The following is a 24312-nucleotide window of genomic DNA, read 5'->3' on the forward strand; positions in this document are numbered from 1 at the left end:
GTTGCGAGTCCCGATGCTGGATTTCGACCCCCATCCGTGTTCAATTTATACCAGCCAACCGGAGGTGGTTGTCACGTAATTGTGTCTCCGTCACGCGACAATGGAGCAACCCCTCTTCTTCCATAGAGCGTCACGACATCTAATGCTTCACTGCACAACCGTCGTCCACGGTGAAAGATACTCTCCCTGTCAACGAACCGAGGTTCGAAAATCACCTTGTTCCTTCGAGTCCAGATACACCACAAGCGCGACCCAGATAGGAAATCCCAGGCTTCTATGTTAATCGAAAACCGAGCCTGCTGTTGGAGATCGGCTAGTATCTAGTCATGGAAATTCATATCAAGAAATTCCCCAAGGAGCTCAGGTTTTACCACTGCTGCCTACATCACTACAGCACCGGACACAGACCCTGAAGACATGCGAAATAGACTCTACCGCTGCTCCACAAAGTTGGCAGCAGGAGTCGTCCATAAAATGTCAACAAACACGCTCGATGTTGTTCATAAAATGACCGACCCTTGAAAATGGATCGATCCCTTGGATTCCAGAAAGTTTTGAGTCAATCCCTTTTACAAAAAGTTCGATCCCTTGAAAAAAAGGATTGATCCATTCACCAAAATGATCAAACCCTCGATGAAAATGATTGATCCTTCCCTAAATGATCAATCCCTTTCTTGCAATGGTAGAATTATTTGAAAAAAATATCGATCCCTTGTGTATTAAATGCTATTTTTGAATGTAGGTAACGACTATAATGATCCTCAACGGTATAAATTGAAGGTCAAAGCATCCCAAGGTCAACAAGAACCATATTGATCAAACATATCAACATCAAATAATTCCTCGATGCTTTATTTATTTCAATCTTTTCATTGTAACACACTTGTGAGCTACATTGTTTATTTTGCTCAAGTGCGATTTAGGTGAGCGTTTAAATTGTGTAAACATATTTACCTTGTGAGGTTTTCTCAATTGTTTGCTTTAGTAATTCCTCTTGTGAAGAGAGTGTAAGGTTTTAGAGTATAAACCTTGTGTAATGTTGTAAGATTATAGCTTGTCCTTGAAGGTTAGCAAATCTAGTGAATTTGAGAAATTCTTACTGTGGATGATAAGGTAATGGACGTAGACTTGGTTTAAAAGTCGAACCACTATAAAATCGTTGTGCAAATCTTTCTATTCTTCTGTTGCTTCCACAAATTTTTTAAAATACTAATTCACCCCATCTTAGCCTCTTTTCGATTGTTCGTAAGAGCTGACAAATCATTAAAGAGTAAACACAACAAAATTTTAACTCCCGACAGTCCTCTAGAGGGCTAATTAACCCTCCGTCTCATCAGAGTGTTCCTAAATAAGGTTACGAGTCGAACTTTCAATTTTCAAACACACACTCTTAGGCAAGAAAGAAGTTTGCATGGCATACAAGGGTATAATGTTCAAAACTGACCAAGTGAAGGTCACCCAACCCAAATAAGGTCCGTCTCTAACGGACCTTCTGAATTGTTTAGTCATCCACTTATTCTAGTGGTCTCATTTTGATCACACATCGTTAAAATATAAATAGAAACACTAGCGTGGTATTTTAAAAAATCACTTGATGATGTGGTATTAACTTATAGTGAAACATCAACATCGCCGTTATTTTTTAATAGCGGGTAACCAAAATGTAAAATTAAGGATGGTTTAGAAAAAAATAATTAAATGACTAAAAAATAATTAAATGACTAAAATGAATATACAAAAGTAAATGGATGACTAAATACATAATTTATCCAGAAAAATCCTATACGCGGATTCTCACTGACCATATATATTTTTCTCGAGAAAATATCCTCATCAAGTAAACAAAGCTCCCAGAACTGACAAAACCAGATTTCCTCGTCGCTCAAGAATACTAAAAGTTTCTCGAGAAAATTCCCGTATTTTCTGTCAAATCAAAGACCCTTCCTACTCCTTTCATAAACCCTAGATGTCAACGTCAAGCCAACCTCAATTCCGTTATACCCAGACGCCATCGAAGGTCCTCCATCTCCGTAATCTCCCATGGGAGTGTTCGGAAGAGGAACTCGTCGAGCTCTGTAAACCCTTTGGGAAGATCGTTAACACTAAGTGCAATGTCGGCGCCAATCGGAACCAAGCTTTTGTTGAATTTGTAAGCTTCTAAATCCTTCCTTTTTTTAAGTTCTTTGTTTATTGTTTATGGATTGCCTTGTGTTGGCGAAAAATAAAGTTGAATTTGTGTTGGGTAAGGGCAATCAACTATTGATTGCCTACACTTTTGGGAATTTGATTTTCTAGTGTAAATTTCAGTGTGTTCCTTCAAATTGTCAAAGTATGACTTCTTTTTGTGAGATTTGTTTTCTTTGCACTGCGTTGATTTTTTAGCTGATTTTTTTAATACTTTGATGTGTAAATTTGATGGGGTTAATTGCAGAATTGCAAAGTGTTATTATTTCTTTATAATTTGGTGGTGATTGGCCTGATTATTTTGTTCTCATTTGAGAGTGTAAAAGATATGTTATTATGTGACCCGAGTTTGAGCAGTTTTGTCAGCAGTTGTGTGCGAGTTTATTCATATTTGAAATCAGACACATATATGACCTTGTAATCATATTAGAATCTTCAAAAAAGAAAAAAAGAAAGTGTAAACATTGATGTGTTAACTTCACCACCAATCGGGTTGGATTTTGAATTTTCTTGGATGATGGTTTATTTTGATTTCTCAAGGGTAACTTATCATTTGAGTTCTATTCTTCTTCTTTTAGTTTGAATATCGATGGATTAATTTCATCCAGTGAAATTTAGAGAATATTTGCAGGTTGAGCAGTTATGTTTTTATGTTACTCAATTATGTTACTTTTATTTTCAGGTAGACTTAAATCAGGCTATTTCGATGGTTTCATATTATGCTTCTTCATCAGAGCCAGCACAGGTTCGTGGAAAAACTGTATATATTCAATATTCAAACAGACATGAAATTGTCAACAACAAGGGTCCGGGAGATACCCCAGGAAATGTTTTGCTAGTTACCATTGAAGGTGTGGAAGCTAATGATGTGACCATTGAGACAATTCACTTGGTAAGTGCTTATTACTGGCATGCATTTGTCAACTAAATGCCTTCAATTGTTACAGATTCTCTATTCTATTTCTGCTAAAAGAATTGGTTCTCTAGATTTTTTAAAGCCACTTTTTGCTTCAGGTGCTCTAGGTTAAGGAGCACATTTGTATGATTAAATGAAGACATCTTGAATTTCTATGTCTGGACTCTAGACTCTAGAAGTGGTCTACTTTAGTTCGTCAAAATCTTGTGAACTACCATGTGTGAAGTACCACTTCTATTTTCGTATGTTATTTCTTATTCGATTGATGAGAGATGCTTGATTTTTCTTAAATCCTGTAGTTTAAGGAATATGCTTTTTAATAGGAGAGCACAAGACCGTTTCTTATAGATTTGAAATGAGTGAAACTGTCCTTTACATAAATAGAGATAGCAGTTTTTTGTCGAAATCAGTTGAATCCTGGATGGTTATACCCCTTATTTATATTCTTTTGTTGGAGACAGTTTGGCAATATTATCATGTACGTCATACTCCTTTCTAAGGTCTATCTTGAGGCATGTATGCACAGGTGTCATTCTGCACTTATTTCTTGTCCATTTGGATTTGCTAACAAAGAATTTTACATTATACCCATGTTTGTGACGGTTTCTAATGTTCTTTTCTTATTTTTATTTATGATATCTACCTGTTTCTGTTTTAATTTTGTTCCAGGTATTTTCTGCATTTGGTTTTGTTCACAAAATTGCTACATTTGAAAAGGCTGCCGGATTCCAGGTGAGAGGGCAAAAGCGCATTTAGATTTTTGGATCTGTGGCGATTACTTGTTTTTCAATACGATGTTCATGTTTATGACAATTGTTGGCAGGCATTAATCCAATTCACTGATGCTGAAACTGCTTCTTCAGCGAGGGATGCCTTGGATGGTAGAAGTATTCCCAGGCATGTACTTCTTCCTTGCTTCTTCTTCCTCCTTCTGCACCAGCACACTCATTTTTCTCATTTCTCTAGCATCATCTAATTCTCTTCATATTGATTATAAACGTATGGTTTGAGAATTGAAAAAAATTGGTTGCATGCTAATGTTCTTTTCATGATGTTGTTTAGGTACTTGCTTCCAGCTCATGTTACTTCTTGTCACCTGCGAATCTCATATTCTGCACACACTGATCTGAATATCAAGTTTCAGTCTCATCGGAGCAGGTACAAGTGGATCCATGAAAACATGTTGTTTTCTCATTGAAATTCAATGTTTTGGTCATGTTTATTCCTGAAATTTCAAGTAATGTGATTGCTAAACTTTTATTGTGGCACCTGATACATTGTTCATCACTTTCCGTTGGTTAAAATGAACAGTAACATCTGGAGAGTCGGCTGTGTTATGCTAGTCTTTAATCGATAAAGTTTGAAAGCTTTTGTTTCTCGTTTTTATATAATTCAAATCAGCTGGAAACTCATATTTGCTTGATCTTTTATTTCTGTTAATCAGGATGCTGCTGTATTGAGCCCACAATTCTTCTCATTTTGTGTATTCATTTGCAATAGCATCACGTTGTTACCCTAACATGCTTTCTATCTTGATCAAATTGCAATATATATTTGACATTGGGCTATGCATTTGTACTTTATTTGTAATGATTATATTAAAGTTCCCGATTTTATTTGCGCATTTTGTAGGGACTATACCAACCCATACCTTCCTGTTAATCCAACTGCAATGGAGGGTCTTATGCAGGTAATGCTTTCATTTACAAACATATGAGCTATTTCTTAGTAGTGACTTTCACTAATATGTTGTAATCTTCAGCCTGTAGTTGGTCCAGATGGAAAAAAGCAAGAACCTCAGAGTAATGTGCTACTTGCTTCAATTGAAAATATGCAGTATGCTGTGACAGTAGATGTTCTTCACACTGTAAGGCATCCTGCTTCTTAATTGACATGGAAATGCCGGTTCATTGTTTCAAAAGTTTCACATATTATTCTACCGGTTGCTTATTGTAGGTATTTTCTGCATTTGGTGCGGTCCAAAAGATTGCTATATTTGAGAAGAATGGTGGAACACAGGCACTAATTCAATATCCTGGTATTCTTTTATCATATGATTTTTTAATTGTTCTAGGTATGTTTTAGGCAGTGTTGTTTTTTGATAAGAAAAGGAGGCCTCATTAAAACCCCCTTCATAACTTTCAAAATACAAATGTATCTCAACGGACATTGGAAGGAGGAAAAGAGTACCTCAAAATTTTATTACCTAATAGCAAAAATACACAGTACAGAAAAACGTACAACAGAATTCACACCAAAGCACTGCCTCCTACAAACCATAAATAAAAATTCCCTCATCCAATTCCTAACTTAACTAGATCATCCGCCTCACAATTCACAACTCCTTTAATATGCCTAACAATAACATTCCTATCCACTACAATAGGCACTATTTCCTCCACTAGAGATTTAAATAAGGCAGAACAAGAACCCGGATTCTTGATCCAATCTAAGGGTTTGCTGCAATCACTTTCCGAGATAAGTCTTCCCTTAGAACTCCAAGCCGATTCCATGAAGAAAACTAATCCCGCTTTGATTGCCAAAAGCTCTGCCATAATTGGGGGGCCCGAACCAACACTCTCAGAAAAATTCCCCAGCACCATGCCTTCATCATCACGTAATAAACCACCAATATCCCCTTTAAGCCATAGCTTGTCCATTGCGCCATCCACATTCATTTTGAAGAAACCTTTAGGAGAAGGGCACCAAGATAAAGAACCGAAGGATGTTTCTTGCTGTTCGACCAAGAGTCAGCCAAAGAAGGATTTCCCACCAAACAATCAAAAGGAATAGGGACTTTCGGAAATTTCGCCGAATACATGCAACCACCCTATACCTTGTTAGGAAAAAAAGGAGAGTTTGATCTAAATTCTTCCTCTCAAGAAAGCAGTGTTGTCAAGGTGTGTCGGTGCTAAGGCTTAGTGCCAGATGACAAAAGTGCCTTAGGCCTTGTCAGGCACGACACTTTTGATTTGGCACATGCTTGGCGTACCTAGACTAATTTTTATGCAAGGGTATAGGATCAAAGACAGCTTGCCTGACTATGTTCTCTTGCCTTTATTTTTATGTGTTTTTTTCACATTAATTGTACTGCTAATTGTAAAATAAGCGGGTATAATATTGACTCTCTACTTTGCACAATCATTTTTTTTACAAAAGTTATTTAAAAACCAAAGCTAAGGGTAAGCAGATAATATCATTGATGTTGTGCATCACCATTGATGCGAGCTAGGTTGCTTAGCTTTTGTGGCATTGTAGCCTAGGAACAAAAGTAACTAACAGAAATTTTCTATCAGATTACTTTATGAAAGGAAGAGAGGTTTGGTGCATATACTTTTGTGAAATTTCCATTCCCATTTTCAGACGCTTTTTAGATGACTGCATGCTCAAAATTTTGAGAAAATGATTAGTATAACCTTTAATACTCATTAATACCTGAACGTTAGTCCATGCAACATTGTTTGAGTATTCTAATATAAACTTGTGGTCATGGACAAGTTGTGAATATTGGCCAAAAAAAGGAAGAGAAATTCTGCATCTTTTGTGAGATTGAAGTAGACCACTCTTTAGAGTTTATCTCTTAATCTTATTTTGTACATGTACATGTACATGTACATATGCATATACATATACATATACATATACATATAAATATACATATACATATACATATGCATATTGCTAGTTGCTACCTCTATGTGAGGGGTCTCTGTTTAGTGTATGCTAATGAAACCTTGACCCTCTCTTTTGAAAGACGAGATCCAGATATTTTGTTCCATTTTCTTCTTTATATATGTGTGTGTGTGTGTGTCTATTTTATTATAATATAATTATAGCATCTTTCCCTTTACATTGCTTTGTATTGAAATTTTTGTTGCATTTCTATGTGATGGAAATATTTTTTTCTTTTTTCCTTCTCAACTGTCAAATCTTTGAGTTTGTCCTACAACCTGAAATTATTATCATTATTATGTATGTATGTATGTATGCATTATTTTGTTAGATATTTTGGTAGGCTTTACTGACATAGAATTTGTTACATTCAGATGTCATGACCGCTGCTGTCGCCAAAGAATCCTTAGAGGGACATTGCATATATGATGGTGGCTATTGTAAGCTTCATCTATCATACTCTCGTCATACTGATCTCAATGTAAAGGTATAAATATGTGGTTTTGAGTTAGTGTTCATAAGAAAACGGAAAGAAGAAAAATAAATTAACGACCTCTTTAGAAGATAAAGACGATCCATTTTTCCAAAAAAGAGAGGATATGAACACTTAAATGTATGCTTCTCGACACTTGTTTACGATCCTTACCTGCTAATTTAGTTCTATTATATGGCTTGATACACATTCTCTACATGTGATTCTTGATTAGTTTCACTTTTGCCGCACAGGCTTACAGTGATAAAAGTAGAGATTACACGATCCCGGACCTAAGTTTGCTTGCGACACAAGTTCCCGGTATGCCTGCTGGTTCAAATGCTTCAAATGTTTGGCAGAATCCTCAGAGTGCTCCACTGTACCCTGGGACTGACTATGCAGCTTCAGCTGCAATTCAAGCTCAACCCTCTGCGGGACAAGTCCCAGCATGGGATCCAAGTTTACAGGCTAGGCCACCATACAGATCTGTGCCCGGAACCGTTCCTGGTCAAGCTTATCAACCGTCTGCAGTCTCTGGGTATATGAATGCCGCACCACCTGCTGGTTCATCACCCCTTTCCCTACCTGGCTTGGCTTCCATGGGAATGGCGCCACCAGGGGCAAATGTTAGGACCGGTGGTGCACAACCTCCAGGTCAGCCTCCTTATTACGGTCAATGATCATTTTCTTTACGTCTCCCAAGTCGAAATGATTTGAAATTAGATCTCTTGGTATGCAAATCTCTCTGACCCTTTAAGTTAAATTTTTGTTGGCTTTTCTTTTTGTACCTTTTTCTTATAATTCTGAAACCGTTTCCATTGTTGGATTTAAAAGGAGATTACATTCAAATGAGTTGGTAAATCAAAGTGGAAGCCATGTTTTCCATGCATTTAGATTCTCCTGCAAACCATTTTTGCCTTCGGACCTATCCGTAAATCGTTTCGGCTTTGAAACGATGATGGTCCCTCCATCACCTCCATGATCATGTGATTTGCATCTAATCATTCATATGGATACCGACTAAAGAGGAGTTTTGTATATGAACAAATATCTAATGGACTGGTATATATGAATGATATTAGGTCATGTCCCCCAAAAAGTTTTAGGTTCAATTACATCTTAGGTCCCTATTAATTTTGAATCTAATCAAATTAAGCCTATTTCTTTTTCATTTTAAATACTTCTTAGGTCTCTGATCGTAGACAAACTAAGCATATTCTCATTGACTTATTTAGATTATATTACCCCTGAAATAAGAGGTTTATTTCGATCTGATAAACTTGATCTGAATTAAATTATTCGAATCAATTTATCTAACTTAAGACTCGATATAAATTCGGGCATGACTATTTTAAACTTGATCCCAAGCTTAAAACAAATCAAACTAAACCGAAATCGATCTAAATTTTATCTGGTCTGATATGAATTTAGACTAAAGAAACTAACCCCCAATATAATGATAAAGCCATTCTTGTGCCAAAAATAAATTCTTATCTTATATTGTGATATTTTTATTAATAATAACAGTTAATTTTATTAAATAAATTCTTAATATTTTTTTCAAACTTAAAAAAATAAATATAAATAAATATCATTATTGTCAGTAAAAAATGTTATTAATACGAACATAAAAATGACATAATGATAATATATTAATAAATATCATTTTTGTTGACCGGTTTTTAAGGTTTTGTTTTGACTAATTCAGATCGATCCGGATCGTATACTTGATTCTGGTAGGTGAGTTTCTCAACGCGGAGTTTCTACATACAAAAAAGTTAAATTAAAATAATCACTAAAACAGTTAAATAAATATCAACAAAAAAATTAGTTTCAAATTTAATCGAGAAAAAAAATACAAATTGAAAATTGTTTTGAGGAATTCTAGGCAGATTTTTTTCCTTCAACACACAAAAAAACTATTTGATTTAATTATTATTTTATTATTAATAATTTTAATTATATTTTTTAATTAATTTATTTTTATAAATTAAAGTTAAAATTATTTCTATTTTAAATCAAGTCGGATTTGGGTAAGTGGGTGATATCTAATCAAAGATGTGGAAGATGTGGGGGCATGGTCCCATTTTTAGAAGGCTGTCATCTCATTCTCATTCTTATTCTCATTCAATTATGGGTAAATTTGTATTTAGTCACTCATCTATTTAAGTAATTTTATTTTGGTCAGTCAACTATATTTAAAAAAAAGATACATAACATTATGTTGAAAACATTTTGATATTTCGATATAACAAATTAAGTTAAATGAATTTTAAGATTTTCCAAAATATTTTTCTATGTATATTCAATATAATTATTCGAATATCAAAATATTACTTCAAATGTCATTTTTAATCCTTACTCAAGTGTAAAATTAAGTTTTAATCTAAAAATAATTTCAAAACAATTTTAAAGCCAAAAATTCCAGATTGCTCAGAGGGAACCGATTTCCCCCAAGGGGGTACCGATTCCCCCTGAATGGTTTGGCTCCTAGAAAAACAGAATGCTCGGAGGGAACCGATTCCCCCATGATCAACGATCGAAATATTTGAATTTTACACTTATGGAACCGATTCCCTATGAGGAGGTATCGATTCCCTTCACGTTCCAAGTTGTTTTATTAATGGATTCTCATCTCCAAACGGCTCCAAAACATCCCCAACGACTATATACGATTTCAAACACATTCCAAGCTATAAATACAAGCTAAGGACACTTGAAGAAGCAAGAGAACAACTATCCAAGCAATCAAAAACAAGAGAAGAGTTTTTCATTCTTATTTCATCTTTCTCTTGTAAATATTTTGTTCTTGTGAGCTCAATCTTGTAAACACCTACCTTAGAGAGGTTTTCTTGTTTACATCTTTTATCCTTTTGTAAAGGGGAAAGGTTCTAGCTTATCCCGTGTAAAATCTAGGGAAAAGGTTCTAGTTTAGCCTGGAAAAACTAGGGAGTTGTAAGGTTACTATTTGTCCTTAAAAGAAAGAACAAATTAGTGAATTTATTGGAAAATCCTTGGTGAGGAGCTAAGGTAGTGGACGTAGACTTTGGTTGAGAAAGTTGAACCACTATAAATCGCTGTGCAATTCTCTATCTTTCAATCTCCTTACTCCCTAAACACAAAACCGTTCCGACCCCTCTTTGCAAATCATTCCGGTTGTCGATTCAAGCTTCTGAAAATCCTAACACATTATGTTTTAGTCCTTGTTGTTAAAAAATATACAGAATTATTGATATTTTTTTTTTATTTTTTCAATGATGATGTTATATTATTTTATGATAGCATATCAACATCACAATTGACTTTTTAACGAAGGGCGAACAAAATGAAATCAAAATAGCTGGATAGCTTTTAAAAATGGTGAACCTCAACATTATGTATTGGGATTATTTAAAAAATAGGGTAAATTACATATTTAATACATAAACTATTGATTTTGGTTCGTTTTAGTACCTAAACATTTAATTTTTTCAAAATCACGAAACATTTAGTTTTATTTTGTTTCCGTATCTCATCGTCAAAAACTTAATGGGTAGTTTGCACGTGTCACCTTTTTTATGGGTAAATTGAATCATTCATCACTCAACTATCTTCTCAATCATATTTTGGTCACTAAAGTTTAGTTTTTTTTAATTTAATTACTTAACTTTCAAATTACTCCTAATTTAATCACTCTAACTTTCATTTTATTATTTTTATTATATAATAAAATAATAATAGAAAATGTCATGTCACAAAATTATTAATTAAATAAATTATTTTTTTATTTTTATATTAATATGGGATAAGTACAAGGTAATATATATTCAAAGATAACTCTCAACCATTTGATATTGAACGTTCACACCTCTAGTATTCCTAGTGCTCGAACCCGATACCTGAAGGAATAACAACAATTCCTTTACCACAGAGGTTGCTTGGTTCGTGCTAATAAAATAAATTAGAGTGGTTAAAATAGGAGCAATTTGAAAGTTGAGTAGTTAAATTGAAAATTTTTAAACTTTTGTTCCAAAATAGGAGTGAAAATAGTTGTGTGATAAATGATATAATCTAACCATAAAAAATGCAGTGACATAAACAAAAACTAAATGTTACGTATGATTTTGAAAAAATTAAAAGTTTAGGTACTAAAACGAACCAAAGATGATAGTTTAGGTACTGAATGCGTAATTTACCCTAAAAATATTTAAATTATGGGTCTAATAATGAAATATATTTTATGAAAGGTAAATAGTGATTATCATCGTTATTAGATTATTTATAATTACACTTTATTAATTAAACATGTTTAAAATAATTTAAAATTTATTATGATATATAAAAATGCATTTATTAATCTAAAAAACATATTTTTGTGTGCGAGTAGTTTATGATGTCTAAACAAATGAAATTAAAGTAGCAAATATTTTACCAACAACCAGTTGGTCTAGTGGGATGAGGTACTAAGTAGGGGTGTATTCGGTTCGGTTCGGTTCGGTTTTTTACCAAAAATTGAACCGAACCGAAATAAACGATTTTTCAATATTTAAACCGAAACCGAATAGTTAAAAAACCTAAAAAACCGAAATCGGTTTTATCGGTTCGGTTTTTTTAACGGTTCGGGTTTTTCGGTTCGGTTCGGTTCGGTTTTTCGGTTTTTCAATGAAAAAATCATTTGAAACTATAATTTTTTTTTACAAAAATTGCCTATTCGGTTCAATATGGAACAAATGGGTTTCATATGAAAAATCTAAACCGAACCGAATCAAAAAAATGAAGCCTTTAAACCGAACCGAAAACCGAACCGAACCGTTTTACTCGTTTCGTGTCTGTTTTTCAGTTTTCTCGGTTTCGTTGCTCAGCCCTAGTACTAAGTCCCTTAAGCAAGGCTAGGGGTTCGAATCCTAGCGTTTGTGAATGGAGCAAATTGGGTTGGAAGGGTCGCCTTTGCCTCTACAATATATGACCTGAATTAGTCGGTCAATAGATCGGATATCAGTGGTTAATTCAAAAAGTAACAAATATTTTTAATAATTTTTTTCTTCAAAATAGTCCCAATTTTTTCATGGTTTATTGGAGAAAATAAATGTAATATTTTCCCCAATCTCCAAATTATTAATTATCATATATGATATGTTGTAATGGGCCTGGAAGCCCACAGTAAAGTTTTGTTCCATCACTCTTTATGGGCAAAATTGACCTAATACTGTAGGGGCTATTATTTAGTCCAATACAGTACAAAATAAATTATTTAGAGATCTACGACATTTATTATAGTGACTTGAAATTCGTCACATCAATATAATAAATTTTAATAAAATATATTTTTTATTCAAAAATTTCACCCTAATGTGATAAATTCTAATAAAAAATTGTGCTCTCGTTCAGCTTCAAGTAAATGACAACTATTCGTGCAATTGCATTGTTCTGTCATGGTGCATTGTTTTGCCTTTGAATTAAAAAATTGTGCGTTTTACTGATATGAAGTGATATATCACCACTGAAATTTTTTCTAAAATGAGTTGATATATTACTGAAAAGTTGCTGAATATGATTAATTGAGCAATGGAAAGTTGTTGAAGATGATGAATTGTACACACTTAGATTCTGCCATGCTGCATTATTTGTCTATGAGATGACATTTTACTGAAAAGTTTCAATCACCGAATTGAATGGTTATTGATGATAGATCGAACCCAACTTAATTTAATAACTAGCAATTTATCTTAAACTATAAATGGCTGTCCCTTGTTCCCATATGTAATGGGGTAAGGGGGAGGTAAGATAGTAGGCTACCCCCAACACTAGGTTGAGAGCAGCTTCCGTAAGAGACCTCCAAATTATGAAATACCCTCCATGGGACCTGATCCCACGACCTCAAGGCTAAGAACCTTGTACTCTACCAACTGAGCTGGATAGTCATTTCTTATCTTAAACTATAAATAATAGTAAAAAAATTGTGATTCATTTATTAATTAAACTAAATCAAAATATCTTGAGGATTAATTATAATAAATATCGAAATTCTATTTAAAAATATATTACGAGGTTAATCCATTCGCTTTAATTTATCAATCATCAAATATTAGAAAAAATTTCATTTATAATTTTTCATTTTTAAATTATTTAACAGCTGATTTCTACGGTTGAACCGTTTTCTCAAGTCAGTTGTTTTGCTAATATGTGGATAAAATACGCCGAGATCATTAAACTATGACTTAATTATCATTTTAATCCCTAAACTTCAAAAAATTATAAGATAATAATTGATTTTTTTTGCATGGACGGGGGCTGGTATATTTCAGTATCAATAGGATTGTAAACAAACTGAACGTTCAACGAACAGTTCATAAACCTTTCGGCGGGAAGTTTGTTTATTTATTAAACAAATGAACATGAACAAGATTTTATATTCGTTTAATTAAATGAACGAACATGAATAAATGACTTGTTCGTTTATTTACGTTTTTGAATGTTCGGTAATCCATTCCTTGATGTTCGTTTAATTATGTTTGTTTATACTTGTTCGTTTACGTTCATTTTTTTATATTCAATTAAATCCCTAAACCCGTTTAAAATATTAACTCTTAATAAATTTTAACCTTAAACCCATTAATATTTTAAAACCCAATTAATTTTAAACCCAAATAAAAACACTCAAATCAATTAAAAAAATATAAACTCAAAATTATTTAGAAATAAAAAAGCTATTCTCAAATATCAATCAAATTAATTTTATATTCATTCGTTTATGTTTATTTATTTTAGTCGGATTGGCTTTTAAGGTCAATAACAAACCTTTAAAAGCTAAAGCATATTTAGGGATGGACATGGGTAGGTCTCGACCAACCCGACTCGGCCCAAAAATTATATACTCTTCATCCGACTTGTCCTTTTGAGATAAAACTCCACCCCGAAAAACTTAATGACTGGTGTCGAGATGGATCGAGGGAGTTGGTAGGATAATCGTCTTATGAAATATTTATATTCTTGTATAATTTAACTATTTTTTTTGTTTTTTAATTCATAATTTATTTGTCTCTTATTGAAATTTTGTAAATTCGCCTTTTAGTATAAATTATAAAATCATGTGTAGGGTTGTTCATAATTCGGTTAAAACCAAATTAATCAACCAAAACAAAATTTCGGTCGGTTAATTTTGGGTTCGGTAGGTTAACGGTTAATGATTTTTTTCAAACTTTGATTTATGTTAATTCTATTCCAAATCGGTTAATTAACCGATTTAATCGAAATTATTAAATATTTAATATATTATATATATTATTTAGCTTTAGGAGTGTTTAAACTTCGATTTTGACCGAATTAACCGAATAAACTAAAAATATCTAATATCTAATATTTTATATATAATATTTATAAAATCCATTTAATTTGGTTAACCGATCAATTAATCGAACTTAGTTCAATTCGTTAATTTTTTTTTTGTAAGAAATCGATTCGGTTAAAAAAATTTATTAATAAAATTTAGATAATTTAATTCAATCAGTTAACCGAGTTAACCGTTAGAACATCGTTAGTTGTTGCAGGTGTCAAGGTGAACCATAGCTTGTCTACCTATGGACACAGGAGCACAGCGTGCGTTAGATCCGCTGACCATGATTAAGAATCTAAGAATTTAGGATAAATTATGTGTTTAGTACTTAAATTATCAGTTTTAATCCATTGTAGTATCTAAATTTTCAATTCTTTTCAAAATTATACCTGAAGTTTAGTTTTTGTTTCATTTTAGTACCGTCATTAAAAACTTCAATTTTTGTTTCATTTTAATAAATTATTCAAAATTTAACGTTAAGTTTTGAAAAGATTGAAAGTTTAGATACTAAAACGGATCAAAGTTTATAATTTAGGTACTAAACGCGTTAACGTTTTAATTACGTGTACTAAAATGAAATGAAAACCAAATATTAGGTATGTTTTTGAAAACAACTAAAAGTTTAGGTACTAAAATAGATCAAAACTAATAGTTTAGGTACTAAATAAGTAGTTTACCCGGGAATTTATTTGGGATGAATTTAAGTATGCCTTGATATTAAATTTGATAAGCCGTGGTCCAATAATTAAATCATCAACCTTATCATCATATTTGAATCCATGAATAAAATATTAAGTCATTAGTCAAATTCATTATAATTATAATCCATATTTTTTAATTTTTTAAAATATTTATCTTGAAAAACTATTATTATTCAAATAATTTTGATATTTGATTTTAAAAAAATAAATAAATATTTAGCTTGAAAAACTATTATTATTCAAATAATTTTGATATTTGATTTTAAAAAATAAATAAATATTTAGCTTGAAAAAGTTTTATCATTCACTTATATTTTTGGGCAAAGTATACAAATGGTCTTATTACTATAAGATATTACTTTATTGAATTATAAAATGGCCCCCGATTATAAGGAGTTGCTTTGTTGAGTCCCCCATCCATTAAAAGTTACAAAATAGCCACTCGGCTATTCATTATGTCTCATACTCATCATTTTTCATTAAAATTTTGACGATAGTCTGAGCTTTACACTAACCTACTGACTGATATATGATAAAATCTGATCTCCCAATCTCAAATCTATTATATCTCAATCAACATATTAACATTCAGCTCAAACAATCATTAATTTATTAATGGAAAAGGACGAGTTTGAAAAATAATGAATAGTCGAGTGACTATTTTGTAACTTGTAATAGTTGAGGGATTCAACATAGCAACTTCCTATAGTTAGGGACCATTTTATAACTTGTAATAGTCGAGGACCATTTGTGTAATTTACCCTATATTTTTTAAGAAAAACTATCCATTAAAATTTTGAAGTGGAATATGGCACAAAAAGGGAAAATATTGAAAGTGGTAGACACAGGGCAATATAGGGTTAGGGTTGAGTGGCTAATTAGGACTTTGCATTAGTGTCAACATTGCATCATTCATCAACCAATTATCGAAACTCGATTGGTTCCGATTCGTTCTTATAAAATCATATTTTTCGTAAAAGATTTGAGTTCGAGTTTAGGTCGAAGTTTTTAAAGGACGAGATCGATGATACTAAAAATATCATAAAATAATGCCATTTATCAACTTATACAAGGTAAGAAAAATGGATTTATAACAGCACCCTAACATTATATTCACACAAGTTTTTCTTATGTTAAAGATGTTACTTCTGAGGTCTCTTAAATCCATCAACAGTCCAAAGACTAAACAAAGAACACATAAAAGTAACGTCATGGTTGCACCACCTATCGACTGGCCTTCACCGTCGTGCCATAACCATCGCCGACGTAGCTTTCGAGCCCCTATTCTCCAATGTAACCCGGACATCTAGGATAAAGGTATATGATAGCAATGAAGAACGAGAGAAATGAACGAGATGAGCTTCCTTGAGCACGACTAACTGGCCGTGATGCTGCACGTTCAGTTCTATTCGTATAATTAAACGGTGGATATCGCAGCCCGAAGAAGCGGAAACCGGATAAGAACCAAATTCTATGTATGAAAATAGAGAAACTTGAACGTGTGAACCTATGCTTCTTTTGCTCTGGGCTTTGGTGATGGGTGAGTAGCCTGATGATTGTTCGAAGCGGATAAACTCCTCATAGGTTGTCCCTTCCTCACTACGAATCCGGCCTGCGCTCTGGTGTCGGTTTTAGCATTTACGTTGGACCTACGATCGGATTGCATAGTTTGGAAATAGTAGGAAGAGCTTGCCATATCTTTGAGGTTTGGTAGTGGCTTTAGGATTTCAACAACTTCACTCATCCGAGGTCTGGTTTTCGGATCACGGCTAAGACATTGGGCAGCCAGCTGGGAAGCCTTTTGCGCACCTTTAATCGAAAAGTGGCCTTCAAGTCGAGGGTCTAAGATTCGGAAGAACCTTCTCTTGTCTCCTAGATGCGGTCTTGCCCATTCCACAAGACTGTGCTCCCCGTTCGGTCGGTTTTTGTTCATCGATCTTCGGCCGGTCAACATCTCGAGTAAAACTACCCCGAAGCTATATACATCACTCTTTGATGACAAATGTCCTAAACCAATAACCGTATTTGATTAATGCCGTATCGGAGGTGGACTATTTCCGAAAGGCAGAGCAGAAAGAGTGTTGGATATAAAGGGGACTAATTCATCAAACATCATATCCGGAAATGAAACCGCGAATCTACCACGTACCGGTCATTACATATTCAGGTGCAGCGTAGCCGTATGTTCCCATAACTCGAGTAGATACATGCGTTTTATCTCCTTCGGGACCATCTTTGGCCAGTCCAAAATCAGAGAGCTTGGCATTGTAATCCTGAAAAGCAGCAACAGTTTCAGTACAATAAAAACATAAATTTGCAGATGGATTAACTTACTTAATGTCTTAATTACATACTGCATCTAACAAGATATTAGATGTTTTAAAATGGTTGTTACCAGAGAAAATTAAACATCGAACACGAAAATGTGAATGCATAAAGCACAATGATAGTGAATATGAAGGTAATAACCACACAAGCTGTATGGTCCGGTACATAACTTGGATACCTCGAATTTGAGGCTCTTACACAAAATAAGAACGACAAATCAATGCAATTCTAACGTAAGAATTTACCATAATCATATATGGATCTTATGATTGGAAGGCAATATGCTCTTTAACTTAAGGTACCACTCGATATCTCTAAGCTAAATATTGAACAACCAAGGACATTGCCTTCCAATCATAAGACCCAGATTCCTGGTTTAATCTAAGTTAAAGAGCACCCTAGAAATCATGTGTTTGTTTAACAAAGGTATTTGAATACGTACGGCTGAGCTACTTTAGTGTCGGAACACGTCGGTTAGAACCGTGATTAACATATATCATGAAACAAAAGGTTGTTACGTACTTCGGAAGAGGTGATTCTCCAAGCTTCCTCTTGGCTTAAAATCGTATACCAGTAACCTGTGATCATCTTCAATGCAGTAACCAACCAATTTAACCAAATTGGGATGGAGGAGGTTACCAAGAAAATCCACTTCGGCCTGAAATACAATCGGAAACATGAAGTTTACAATAGAACACACACACAAAGAAAGAAAGCATCATTCAGATGTCCTACCAGCCATTCTTTGTGACCCTGAAGTCCTTCGATGTTCAGCGTTTTGACAGCAACGGTAAGTCCGGTACCGGGTTTCACAGGAGCGGTTCCGCTTTTCTCAATCCAGCCTTTGAAGAGACAACCAAACCCACCCTCACCGAGTAGACTCTCGGGTCTGAAATTCCGGGTTGCTAATTTAAGGTCAATAAATGTGAACTTCCGTAGCTGCGAAGCAACTTTCAGTTCCTCACTGTATTTTGGTGTGGACGAAGCAGTTTCCGCATTACTAGTCGTAGAAGACGCCGAAACGATCGGTTGATCTCTGCGTTTCTCTTTCGCCCGCTTACTTTCTGCTGAATTTGTACAAACAGCAAGGCAATCAGATACCATTTCATATATTGTATATGCATTTATCACACAGTAAATGTTTCCCAAACTAAATCAAATGCTGCAAAAGGATTCATATTATTGAATTTCCCAAAATAATAATGGTAAAACCCCAGTTGCTTTCAAGTTTCAACTAATCACCTCATTCAGCAAAACTAACCATTTCATACATACATACATACATACATACATACATACAACAAACAACATACATGATACAACATACATACATAACATGTAACCCTAAAAATATCAACTTTATGATCAATAAATTACACATCTATAAACCTTTGATTAAGATTGATACAAGAAAGCAACCTGAGGTGAAAAAACAGTAATTTTTAAGATCAAAAAACATAAAAGAAAAGATGAATCAGAAGATTACCAAAAGGAGTAGGTGTTCTTCCACTCATGGAGTTATCAGCTCTTGATCTAGAAGACATGCAACATCCCTTAAACCTTAATTTAACCCAGCATCCTCTGCTGCTTCTTCATCATCTTTCTTCTTCCTTGATGGTTTTTTGCCAACAAATCTTTCAGATTGATGACCAAACCCCATCTTTCTAAAAACATTCAAATTCCCTTCACCAAGAAAGAACTTTTTTTCCCTTTACTTTCAATAAAGCAGACAACTTTTGATCATGAAAGATCTAAACACAAGTGGTTTTAAGCAATCAAACACATGAAAAAGTAGGTTTTTAGCTGTTAATCACTAAGACTAGGGTGAGCAACGAAATCGAGAAAATTGAAAAACTGACACGAATCGAGTAAAACGGTTTGGTTCGGTTTGGTTTTAAATGATTCGATTTTCGGTTTGGTTTAAATGCTTCATTTTTTTGATTCTGTTCGGTTCGGGTTTTCCATATGGAACCCATTTGTTCCATATTGAACCGAATATGCAATTTTTGTAAAAAAAATTATAGTTTCAAGTGATTTTTTCATTGAAAAACCGAAAAACTGAATCGAACCGAATCGAAAAACCCGAACTGTTAAAAACCCGAACCGAACCGAAAAAACCGGTTTCGATTTTTTCGATTTTTTAACTATTCGGTTTCGGTTTCGGTTTAAATATTGAAAAACCGTTTATTTCGGCTCGGTTCAGTTTTTGATAAAAAATCAAACCGAACCGAACCGAATACACCCCTAACTAAGACTCAGTTTATGAAATTTAATCAAAAATTCAAAAAATGAGAGAGAGGTAAATGGATGCTGCTAACTACCAACAGTAATCTGGCTTCTTCTAGGACAACTTTGAAAAATTATACAGGGAAATTATTTAAGGAAGAAATTATTCAATTAATTACAATTTTTGTTATAGTGATTAATAAAGTCATTAAAATTTTCTTATCAGAATTAAGTGTATAGGGATGTACACAATTGACTAATATTTAATTTTATAGAATTTAATAGTTAAATGATTGGATAAATTATGCATTTAGTATCTTAATTATCAATTTTTGTATGTTTTAGTGCCTAAACTTTTCATTTTTTTTAAATTATACTGAAGTTTAGTTTTTGTTTCATTTTAGTACCTCACCGTTAAAAACTTTAGTGTTTGTTTCATTTTAGTACCCCATTCAAAATTTAACGTTAAGTTTTGAAAAAATTGAAAGTTTAGGTACTAAACATACCAAAACTAATATTTTAGGTACTAAACACGTTAAGTTTTAAAAGGTGAGATACTAAAATGAAATGAAAACGAAAAGTTAGGTATGATTTTTAAAAAATTGAAAGTTTAGTTACTAAAATGGATCAAAACTGATAATTTAGGTACTACATAGGTAATTCACCCTAAATTCCAGATTTTGAATCCGGTGATATATCAGGGTATAATTGTTGTAGTTTATAAATAATTTCACCACCAATTATAATAAATATTGTAATTTCCTAAATAATTTCTTACTTATCTTATTTATCTTATTTTTTAATTCATTATTTTTTCTCTCAAAATAAGTCTAATAATCTAATCATATTCCATATCGATCAATTTTTAATTTCCCCCTTTTTTCTTAATTTTTCTTAATTTATTTTCATGTATATAAATAAATATTGATCGACTTTTAATTCATTATCATTATTATATTAAAAAATCATGGAATTAAACACTTTCGAATATACATTTATATTTAATTAAAAAGAGAAATTATTGAGCTTGCCAATGAGATAAATATTATGTAATAAAAAAGTAATATGGGGAGTGATATAATACTTAAAAACTTTGTTTTGATTAAATATTAGTTATAGGTAGGGATGGACATGGGTCGGGTTGGGTCGGGTTTTTGGTCCATCCGACCCGACCCGAGAATAAGGGAGATTCCACCCGAGACCCGACCCGAAAATAAGGGAGCCTCCACCCGAAACCAGACCTGACTCGACCCGAAACCATTTTTTTTAAAAAAAACTCAACCCGATCGGGTCGAGTTCGGGTCTCGTGCTTATCCCTAATTATAGGGTTATCTTACATGGAGAAAACATAAGGTCTAGTGAGAGGATTCCACGTATGCATGTAGGTAAGGTTGATATTTTAGTAACGCTCATGAATAAGTGCCCAAAATATACACTCTTTTTCGTTTAAGTATATAAAGTAGCACGAACCGAACAACCTCAGTAGTAAAACGAATTATTGTTATTCTTCGAAGCCCTAGGTTGAGCGTTTAATATTAAATGGTTGAGAATTTTCTTTGAACAAATATTGTCTTATCCTGATATTAATTAAATAATATTTTAGATACTTAAACGAAAAAAATAATATTTTAAATACTTAACTTGATAAAAGAGATAACTTAAAATACTTATTTTAATTAAAAATATATAACAGACAAAGACAAGTATCACTTGCATTGGTCTGTTTTCTGCCAAATGATGAGTGCTTTCCCCTTTTATATCAGTTAGTGGAATTACAAGTAAAAACTTGACAAAATGGATTCCCCTTTGCTTTACCACACCTCTTTTCACATTATACCATAACTTGTTTTGTCTTTTATAATCTCCAAACAAAAATTCCCTTTAAATTGATATCAACATATGAATTTTTTTTCTTTAAATTCCAATAATATTGAACTTATCAAGTGGCCCCAGTAGTTAAATCAGATATTGATATTCTGAAAGTTTTGATTCGAACAACTGTATCTATATGGTATGTGCACTTTGTCAATTAGTTAAGAAAATTTTGAACAAATATTATCTTATAATCATCCCAAATTATTCAAAAAAATTGAATGATGTCGTAAATTACATCAGATTGTAAAATTTGAATTTCTTTTATTATGTACTACCTCAATCCCATAAAAATTGTCGCTTATTGACTTTTTAAAAGTAACAAATTTTAAACTTTAACTATGATTATTTTAAACATATTTAAAAAATTAAATTCATATATATTTAAAAAAATAATTGACTGAAGGTTTTTAAAATATTTTTTTAGAATTTTACCAATAATAAAATTTAAATAATAAAGAGTCAAACTTAAAAAATTTTGTCCAAAAAAGTTAATCATGGACATTATAAGTGGGACAGACGTAGTATTTTTTTTTATAAATCTGGGGTGAATATAATATAATATATGTTTAAAGAATCTTCATTATTTGACAATGAATTTCTATATACCCTACGTATATAGTGTTTTAACTTTAAATCTCAAAAGATAACATCAATCAATAGAGTATATAATTGGAAAGTATAAAACAATGGATTTATCACATCTAAGAGTTAATTATACTACACGTCCTCAAACTATGACTTTCATTTTAAATTGGTCTTTGAACTTTTGAATATTTCAATTTCATCCTCAGATTACAATCCTCATTCTAAATTGCTCCCTAATCATTTGAATGTTCTAAATTCATCCCCAAACTATGATTCTCATTCTATATTAGCCCGAACTTTTGAATGTTCCAATTCACCCCAAACTTTTGAAATATTTTGAGGAATGTAATTGAAACGTTCAAAAGCTTGGGGATCAATTCAGAATGAGGGTCATAGTTCAAGGATGAATTTGGAGCATTCAAGAGTTTGGGGGATGAAATTAGAATGCCGAAATGTTATGGACCAATTTGGAATGAGAGTAATAATTTGAGGATGAAATTGGAATGCTGAAATATTTATGGACCAAATTAGAATGAGATACATTGTTTGGAGATAAAATTAGAATTTCCAAAAATATAAGAACCAATTTAAAATAAGGGTCATAATTTTAAGAACATGTGATAACCCAATATTTTAAAATAATGCTAAACTCACATTTAGAGAGTAACCTTTGCATGCATGAAAAATTAAAAAAGAAATTCTAGAATTATGATTTGAGTCCTTTTAGTAGGATGAAATTTGAACTAAATTAAAATAAATAAACTAAATCTCAACATAAATTAATATCAAAATTTGACTTTAATATATTCATATCCAAAATATAATCATACCAACCTTAAAGCATCGACAAACGTAAAATTATATATATCTTTTATCGGTTGTCAAAGAATGTGAAGTTCCTAACAAAAATGTGATATTTGTATTGAAAACATTTTTTAAAACATTAAAAGATTGATGTGAATGTGTCACCATTTCTAAAGGAGGTTTGGCATGCCTCCACCATATGCCATATGTGCAATGACGGATCTAGAATTTTATATTAGGAGGATGAATTTGAACTTTTAAAATTTTAGAGGGATCAAAACATATTTTCAATAGGAAAGATAATCTAAAATCTATAGTAATTTTAAATTTTCAAGGGTTGAGTGTCTCATCCCATCCTCTCTCGATCCATCCCTGCATTCGTGGGGAAGAAAGGAAACAACCCATTCACACACAAGAAATCTTTTTGTTGTGATGTTAAAATTAATCCGGTAACGTTTTACTTTTTATTTTTTTTTAAAATTAATAATTTTGTCTAAAATTATGACAAAAAGGTTGAGGTCTTAAAAAATAAAATAAAAAATGAGTTCAAACACGACATGATTTTTTATTAATCTAAGATCAGTACAATGTAATATATATCTAAAGATAACTCTCAACCATTTAACATTTAACGTTCGTACCCCTGACATTCCTGATGCTCGAAACCAGAACCTCAAAGAATAACAACAATTCATTTATTACCGAGGATATTTAGTTCGTGCGAATACGACCTGATTATAAAAACTTTATTACGTAGTAACAACACATGGGCTAATCATATAATTTGTATGGTGTAATTTATTAAATATGGTATGTTCCAAAATTATCAAATCATACACGAATCGAGCGACTATAATGATAAAAAAATTGTTGTTATTTCTTATGGTTCCGAGTTCGAGCACCTTGAATACCAAAATTATGTGGTGTTTTAACTTGAGATCTCAAGAGATAACATCAATCAATATAATATATAATTGGAAAGTATAAAACAATGGATTTATCAAATCTAAGAGTTACTTATACTACACGCCCTCAAACTATGACCTTCATTTTAAATTGGTCTTTGAACTTTTGAATATTTCAATTTCATCCTCAGATTACGATCCTCATTCTAAATTGCTCCCTAATCATTTGAATGTTATAAATTCATCCCCAAACTATGATCCTCATTCTATATTAGCCCCAAACTTTTGAATGTTCCAATTCACCCCAAACTTTTGAATGATTTTGAGGAATG

General features: G+C 32.5%; 1 protein-coding gene and 1 pseudogene across 5 annotated transcripts; one reads left to right on the plus strand and one right to left on the minus strand.

Annotated features, from left to right (window-relative positions):
* Nucleotides 1-1841: 1841 nt before the first annotated feature.
* LOC120203314 (polypyrimidine tract-binding protein homolog 1-like) lies at nt 1842-8112 on the plus strand. Of its 5 annotated transcripts, XM_039203630.1 has the most exons (11): nt 1842-2149; nt 2867-3076; nt 3770-3832; nt 3924-3997; nt 4163-4258; nt 4733-4790; nt 4863-4967; nt 5057-5138; nt 7147-7259; nt 7499-7565; nt 7664-7835. In XM_039203630.1, the coding sequence occupies exons 1-11, from the start codon at nt 1967-1969 to the stop codon at nt 7714-7716; spliced, it is 1104 nt and encodes a 367-aa protein (XP_039059561.1). In that variant the 5' UTR covers nt 1842-1966; the 3' UTR covers nt 7717-7835. The 5 variants fall into 5 exon arrangements, 4 of the variants coding, with proteins under 4 accessions (XP_039059561.1, XP_039059560.1, XP_039059563.1 ...); XR_005523807.1 differs by lacking the exon at nt 7664-7835 and having other exon boundaries at nt 7147-7385; nt 7499-7589; XM_039203629.1 differs by having other exon boundaries at nt 7499-8112.
* Nucleotides 8113-16394: 8282 nt separating this feature from the next.
* Nucleotides 16395-19399, minus strand: LOC120203316 (annotated as a pseudogene).
* Nucleotides 19400-24312: the final 4913 nt, after the last annotated feature.

Source organism: Hibiscus syriacus, unplaced genomic scaffold (genome assembly GCF_006381635.1).
Source record: "Hibiscus syriacus cultivar Baekdansim isolate YM2019G1 unplaced genomic scaffold, ASM638163v2 tig00009796_pilon, whole genome shotgun sequence".
Taxonomy (NCBI): Eukaryota; Viridiplantae; Streptophyta; class Magnoliopsida; order Malvales; family Malvaceae; genus Hibiscus; species Hibiscus syriacus.

Coding starts and splice junctions, on each gene's coding strand:
- LOC120203314 (XM_039203629.1), top strand. CDS start 1,967: ATGTCAACGTCAAGCCAACCTCAATTCCGTTATACCCAGACGCCATCG. Junction 2,150..2,866: donor ACCAAGCTTTTGTTGAATTT/GTAAGCTTCTAA, acceptor TTTTATTTTCAG/GTAGACTTAAATCAGGCTAT. Junction 3,833..3,923: donor AAAAGGCTGCCGGATTCCAG/GTGAGAGGGCAA, acceptor AATTGTTGGCAG/GCATTAATCCAATTCACTGA.